General features: G+C 36.4%; 2 protein-coding genes across 2 annotated transcripts in view; one reads left to right on the top strand and one right to left on the bottom strand.

Annotated features, from left to right (window-relative positions):
• The window catches only part of LOC106868652 (40S ribosomal protein S27-like), a 6843-nt gene extending 2307 nt beyond the window's left edge, over positions 1–4536 (top strand). The window contains exons 3-4 of the mRNA XM_014914018.2: positions 1289–1399; positions 4444–4536. Of these exons, the coding sequence (XP_014769504.1) occupies positions 1289–1399; positions 4444–4472 (140 nt within the window). The 3' untranslated portion in view covers positions 4473–4536. The remainder of the gene's footprint in view (positions 1–1288; positions 1400–4443) is intronic.
• Positions 4537–4628: 92 nt separating this feature from the next.
• Positions 4629–7840, bottom strand: part of LOC106868648 (uncharacterized) — a 15057-nt gene continuing 11845 nt past the window's right edge. The window contains exon 8 of the mRNA XM_014914015.2: positions 4629–5495. Coding sequence (XP_014769501.2) covers positions 5374–5495 — 122 coding nt within the window. The 3' untranslated portion in view covers positions 4629–5373. The remainder of the gene's footprint in view (positions 5496–7840) is intronic.

The following is a 7840-nucleotide window of genomic DNA, read 5'->3' as shown; positions in this document are numbered from 1 at the left end:
ATATATATATATATATATATATATATAGGCACATGAAGACACGTGACCTAGTTGTTAAGGTATTGCATTTATGATTTAGCAATCTTGGGTTCAATTCACGAACTGAGCTGCATGGCTGCATGTTGTGTTCTTGAGCAAAGCCCTTCATTTCATATTGTCCCAGTCCATTCAGTTATAAATGGATAAACCCTGCAACAGAAGGAATGTTGACCTGCTTGCCCAGCCAGCAGTGGGGTGGCATCATTCGAAAGCTAAAACAATGCAACGAACGTTGTGACCAGCAATATACAGGGTGTCCACAAGGTCTAGGTACATGGAGTAAATAAAATCATAGCATAAACAATTAAATATAAGAAATAATAATTTCTTGAACTATGTGTTAATCCCCATGTGGGTACATGGAGTAAATAAAATCATAGCATAAACAATTAACTATAAGAAATAATAATCTCTTAAAGTATGTGTTAATCCACATGTACCCAGACTTTGTGGACACCCTGTATAACAACATCTGATACTCTGGTTGGTCATGTGATATATATAGGCACTGACATGGTTGTATGGGTAAGAGGTTTGCTTCCCAACCATGTGGTTTTAGGTTCAGTCCTATTGCATGGCACCTTGGGTGTCTTCTGTAAAAACCCCAAGTTGACAAGAGCTTTGTGAGTGGATTTGTTTGATGGAAACTGACAGAAGCCTGTTGTATATGTGTGGGTTTGCAGTTGCTCATCTCGACATAGTGAATAGTTGCAAACAAGTGTCACCATCATACTAGCAATGTTATTCATTTTCAATCTCCCGTGTAAACATGTCTGATCATGGGAAATATTACTTTGCTTGGAAATAAGTGAGAGTTGGTGACAGGAAGGGCACTGAGCTATAGAAAATGTCTCGACGAATTCCTTCTCACCCATGCAAGCATAGAGAAGGGGACGTCAAAGTGATGATGATGGTTACCAAGTTAAGAGAAAGCAGTTTCAATTTTCAGGATATTTTAACCCTTTTGGCATTGAAACTAGCCATATCCGGCCAAAATATTCTTCCTGTCTTATGTTGAAACTGTCCAGGTCTGGTGTCTCACACCTATCCTACAATGTCATTCTAAAAATTAATAGTTACCTTATCAAAATCTCAGCTACAAGATAATGCATTGATTCAAAACAATTTGAATAAAAAAGCTTTACTTCTGACAGAATAATGCAAATGCTAAAGAGTTAAAAGTTTCACACACATACACACACATATATACCAAGTCAGTGCTTTTCATGCTATGTTTTGTATTTTTCAGGCTGTTATAAAATCACCACAGTATTCAGTCATGCTCAAACTGTTGTTTTATGTGTTGGATGTTCAACTGTATTATGTCAGCCCACAGGAGGCAAAGCCAGACTTACAGAAGGTAAGAAATGAACATGCCATTCATTTGATTATTTTTTCTTTTTTTTCCTTTCTGATTGACAGTGTCAATTTAACATTATACATAATTAAGAAATTTGCTTTGCAGCTATTTGGTTCTGCAATCATGCCTATTTCACAGCATCTTGTGTGAATATTTTCTACCATAGTCTAGGATTGACCTATGCCTCTTTTTTTTTTTTTTTGTAACAAGAACTGAATGAAAGCTCTTCATGTAAATGTGTGTGATATGTGTGCACCTTTTGGTTGAGTTGCCAGCATATTTTGCAGTGTTTCTTCCAACTCTGCGCTCAGAAATTCAAGTCCTGCCAAGATCAACTTTGCCTTTCAATGTTTCCAAGTCAATGAAAAAAACAGGGATCTAATCTAGGACAGTAGATTTGGTGGAACTGTTAGCGCATCAGACAAGATAATCTGTAGTATTTGTGCCAGCTCTTTATGTTCTGATGGCAATGCCTTTAATGACACTATTGCCAAGCTCTGTTGGCTCTAAAGGAAAGCTTGGCATGCTTATAGGCGCAGGCATGGCTATGTCGTAAGAAGTTTGCCTCCCAACCTCATGGTCCTGGGTTCAGCCCCAGTGTGGCACTTTTGAGCAAATGTCTTCTATGACCTCAGGCCCACCAAGGCTTTGTGAATGTATTTGGGAGACAGAAACTGAAAGAAGCCTGTTGTGTGTGTGTATATATATGTGTGTGCACACATGTCTTTGTGTCTTGTATTTGCCCCTCTTCATCACTTGACAACTGGTGTTGTTATGTTCCCATAACTTAACTGTAGTGGGGTCAATTTGACTAAAATTATTCAGGGTGGTGACCCAGCATGGCTGCAGTCTAATGATTGAAACAAAAGAAGGGATATCTACACAAATGTAACCCCCCACTGACTTTGTTTCCTTATGACTTTCAAAAAAATGGATGTTTTCAAGTGAAATTTTCTTCAAATGCCTTTCAGATTGTGTAGAATAAGGTTGCATCAGAGTTTAATGTGTAAAACAAAAATTGTTGGACAAGCACACATGCACAAAACATTCTGATGCACTTCACAATTCTTTTCAAAATTTCAAGTTTCGTTTTGTAAATATATGTGATATGTGTCATCATTGTTTAACGTCTGTCTTCCATGCATACATGGATAGGTTAGTTGACAGGAGCCAGCTAGGTAGAAAACTACCCTAGGCTACTGTGTTTGTTTTGGCAGAGTGGACTGACTGCGCTTTATGTGGCATCAGCACAGAGTGTACTGGGTACTTTTTACGTGGCACCAGGACTGTTATCAATTCTGCTGTAGTGGACAGATCTTCTTGAGAACAGCAAGATGCCAGACATCTTGGTCCATTGTCATCTCCTTTGTAAGGCTCAGTGTCTTCAGAGCAACCTTCAAATATTTGTCCTACCTAATTTGAAGAGAATTCTTTAACACCTTTGACTGTTGTAAATGCAATGAACATGTGATTGGCTCATTGAAGACTTGTAACTAATGACACTTATTGTTCTCAGGTTTATCATCGTCATTTTATTGTCCACATTTCCATGCTTGCATGGATTGGATAGAAATTGTTGAAACAGATTTTCTATGGCTGGATGTTCTTCCTGTCACCAACCCTCATCTGTTTCCAAATAAGCTAATATTTCCTCATGGCTAGACATGTTCTCACAAAGGACACTGCATGACAGCGACGTGTTTACAACTATGTTGCAATGTCAAGACAAGGAAACAGTATACACACACATGTATGCATACACACACACACACACACAACAAGCTTCTTTCAGTTTCTGTCCACAAAATTCACTCACAAGGCTTTGGCCAGCCCAGGGCTATAGTGCAGGACAATTACCTGAGATACTGTGCTAGCACCCCTGTTTATGTAGCTTGATAGTTCCTTGTTACTGCACCATGAGAGTATCTGCTATTAATTGCCTCCCCCCAAATGTTGATTTACAGACGATCAAATTGGACCATTATTTATATAAATCTCATCAGTTTCAGAGACCCTCTACTTCTAGGTGGTCTACAGTCATGACAGACCATAAGTTTCTGCATGTAGAAACTTCCTCATGTCCTTTCCAAAGGAGAGGCCTGGGCAAGGTTTATTTTGTGGAGGACTTGTAGCTTGCTCATGCATGCAAGTTTCCCTTCTCAATGCCACTGATGATGTCCAAGGGTAAAGCAAGGTGCAAAACACATTTTGGCAAAAATGTTTAGGTATTGTTAATTTGATGCTGACTTAGTGTAATGTTTCTTCCTTTCTATCTGTATGTTTATATTTCTACATGTGCATGTTTGTTTATCTCCAGTGCCAAGAAGTTATTGTAGTTATCAAAAAAAAAAGAAGTCCAGTGTCCAGTCAGCCATGCCAAATCATCAGCACGTCCTTCCATGCTGACATGGGTTCAACGGCTTGACAGCTGACCAGGCTGCAGCATGTGCCATACTTATGTGTCTGTCTTTGGCACGGTTTTTACAGCTGGATGCCCTTCCCAACACCAACCACTCTGCAGAGTGGGTTAAAAATACCTTTGGGCTCGTCTGGCCTTATTATAACTTACCAAGTTTCAATTTTCCCAGTGGTTGTCGTGCGACAGTGATTTTATCTTATAACCTTATAATTTTATGATGTAAAATGGTGGCAGATTGGCAGAACCATTAGAGAACTTTTTACATGGCACCATCACCAATTCTTTTTATGTGGCATGTAATTGCAAATGATGTATAAACAACGTAAGAGAATGAAGAAAATATTTTTGTTTGTTAGTCATGTCATACCTTATCATTTCTACTTAGTCACATGACAGTCTACATTTGATTGTTTCTCATTCACATTTTCCCCCTCTTGTGGTTCTTACTTACCTCACATCCTTCTTCCTGTTTTTGTTTCTCAGAAACACACATTTCGTATAGATCCATTTGACATTTATACTTTATGACCAGCCGATCATTCTCTTTTTCAACCATTTGTTCCTTTATTCCATATGGTTTTCATATTACCTAAACAAACCTTTTTTTTTTTTCCTTTATTTACAGGATGTTCATTCAGAAGAAAACAGTATTAAACTAATGGAGTGACTTGAACCTGTTTCTGTGGTTTAAAGTGAAATAAAGATTTCAAATGCTGTAGCTTATGTCTAATAGTTTTTATTTCAATGACTCAAGTTCTATGATACCACAAAAAATGTAAAGTTATTATCAATGCAATTTAAAATTATTCTTGATATTTAATGGAAAGGTCTGAGAGGTTTGAAATGTTCAGACTATTTACTTCATTCTTTGCATTTCTATATTATACTAATGTTTTCGTTCTATTCTTTGGTCATTTTCTATAAGATACAATATGAAACATGAGGTAAATAGTCCAGAAATCCCAAACTATTTCAGAAATAAATATGCATGAGAAAGTGTTTACTTTGACAAAGATAAAATTTAAATATTGATATAGACTGTGGAACATCCAGCTGACATAATTAATTTTTATGTTTGTTGATTGGATCTTTGCTGTTCTTGATTGAATCTCTCAGCTGGTAAATGTTACATTTTCATTTTAGTTTGTGTTTGATTTTGTATATTTTATTGAGGGTGATATCAAGAGAAGAAACAGTCAATGTAAGACTTGAATGTGACTGCTAGATTAGTTGTGTATCCACAGTTTTTAAGAAGCTCGGGTAGGAGATTGAGCTGTCATTGTGGCAAGCTGAGTGACTGCTTGCTTGTTGACTGGAAATAGTGTAATTTAGATGTAGAGGAAAAATGGCAGTAAAGGAATTTAAAAAGAAAATGAAGACTTAAATCCCCGCTTACAAAATTGGACAAGTATGGCGTTACTGTGTTGCAACAGTTTCATGTTTGGATTCTTAATGGAAATCTTCCATAATTTAAAAAAAATTATTGTTTTACCGAAATTTTCGAAAATGGAAGATTTATTAAATCCTGGATGTTATTTTCTTTCAGAAACTGAAATTATTTGAGATTCTTTTCCACAATAATTTGTGGTTTGAAGTTGATTTCTTTTTTGGCTTCTTCAAACAGATTTTCAACATGGTCTTGTGGTGCACATCCAATTCTGAAGAAGGAAATTTCACCTGAAAAAGAAACATTCTTTTAAAGATATTTTTCATCAATAACTTGCTATTTCTTTTCTTATCAATCTATTATTGCAGATAATTTTTTTTCATTAATTTTCCCTAGCTATCAAGACTTAAATATTGCTAATGTAGAGTTATTTGCCTTGGTTACAACGCTGACACAATCATTGAGTTTACATTTGCTTTTTTCTTTGTATGGATTAGATGAGACTTCTTTGGTCAGATCCTCTTCTTGATGCCAACCCTTGTTTTCAAAGAAGGTACTTTATTCTATTTGTCTTAGCACATCAATCTGCCAAGCTGCTCAACATTGTTCATGGGTGGCATAAATGTCACTGCTGTTAAGCAGTGTCCATGCAAAGACAAAGTCACACACACACACACGTGTGTGTGTCTGTGTGTATTTGTATATGCACATGCAAATATGATAGGTGATAGGTATCTGTACAGTTTTCATCTACAAAATTTCAAGGTATTTGACAACCTGAGGTTGTACAAGATGTTACCAAGATGGAATCAAACTTGAAAATCACATACTAACAAACTTCTTGACCATACAGCTATTATCATCATCATCATTTAACGTATTTTTTGTGCTAGCATGGGTTGAACAGTTTGACAGGATCCAACAAGCTGCAGAGCTGCATCAGACCACAATGTCAGCTTTGGCATGATTTCTATGGCTGGATGCCCTTCCTAACACCAACCCCTTTATAGAGTGTACTGGTTGCTTTTTTTTCTTTTTGTCGTTGTGACACTGGTACAAGTGAGTTATGGTTAGTCCACATAACTCTGTAAGGCGCATAGGGCTAGTTTTCTGGTTTCTCTGGTGTATATATTTCTCCTTAGGCAAGATGCTGATGTGTTGCAGGATTACTCATTTTTACCAGTTGATGGACCGGAGCAATGTGAAATGAAGTGCTTTGCTCAAGAATACGTATCACCCAGTCCAGGAATAGTAACCACAATCTTATGATCATGAGTCCAACACCCAAACCACTAAATCAATGCACCTCCACCTTAAGCTATACCTATAATCAATTTTGAAATCATGACTATATGGTCTGTAGTCCAGCTTCATTGAATAAATTTAAAAAAATTAACCCACCTCATTGAATGACTTGGAATAATAGCACATTTTTTTCCAGGTCATTTGTGGAATTAAAATGGACACCATCATTTTATGTCCGTTTACGTTACTGGCATGAGTTGGGTGGATTACCATGGTTGAACAGGTATTTCTAAGAATTTCATATTCATAACCTTTCAGAAGGTGTTTTATTCTATTTTTGCTTTAATCATGATGAGAAAGAAGTGTTCCAGGAAATGTTTTGGACTTGAGAGAAACTGGTCTTCTGAAAATCACTAGGTCTGGTGAAGCAATTAAAGAAATTACTCACAAATGTAACACTTGTCTTTAAGACTGGTCATAAAATGAAAGTCGTCCACCTACTCTGTTTTGTTAAACTGACCCAAATAGGGAAGAAAACTGCCTCTGATTAAAGGCAATATTTATCTTCAAACCTTCAGATGGATGGGCTGATCAGGGTGTCAGAAAACTCCTTAATCCTGGTACTATGTACTACCAGGGGCCATAAAGTTTGTCCTCAACAACTTAGTTCACAGTAAATACTACAGTAATATAGTTCCAATTAGCAATAATTGCATTTGCTTGTAATGTTGAATTTAATTCCTCCTACAGATTTTGCCAGAACGCATATTAGGGCTTCATTGGTCTCGTTTATTCCCATTCAATCACGGTCTGCAATTTTATGAGAAAATAGCCCCTGTTTTTTCTTTTATGTCTGATATATTACAAATAATGACTTGCTGTTTAATAAGTACAATAGTGTCAAAAATATGTTGATTGTTAATTTAATTTTTTCATCTCGGGGATTGAACTTTGCTTGGCAGCACAATGGTGTGACCAAGTATTTGTTAGAATAGGAACCAAAGGTTGTCAATTTAGAAAATGGAAGCCAGGTGCTAATCAGACCATATTGAATGACATTAGTTAAATACAATATCACATTAAACATGTTGCTTTGACAAGGGATGTGGGAAGCCTCTCTGTGGTTGCATAACCTGGAAGAGATAGCAGCCAAATCTCTCAGTTCATGTCCTATCATAATTAAAAAAAAAACAACACAATAAAAAATTTCTTTGGTCAATACAATCTGTGGTATTGATTTCAAATTTTGGCTCAAGGGAGGGAGAAGTCAATGACATTGATCCCAGTTTCCAATTGGTGCTTATTTTATTGATCCTGGAATTTTCAGAAAATTTTTGCAAAATTTGTTCTATACATGGGAATTCTTAAGATTATGCAAAAAAAAAAAAAA

Source organism: Octopus bimaculoides, chromosome 18, assembly GCF_001194135.2.
Source record: "Octopus bimaculoides isolate UCB-OBI-ISO-001 chromosome 18, ASM119413v2, whole genome shotgun sequence".
Taxonomy (NCBI): domain Eukaryota; kingdom Metazoa; phylum Mollusca; class Cephalopoda; order Octopoda; family Octopodidae; genus Octopus; species Octopus bimaculoides.
This window is presented reverse-complemented; position numbering and strand designations above follow the sequence as displayed.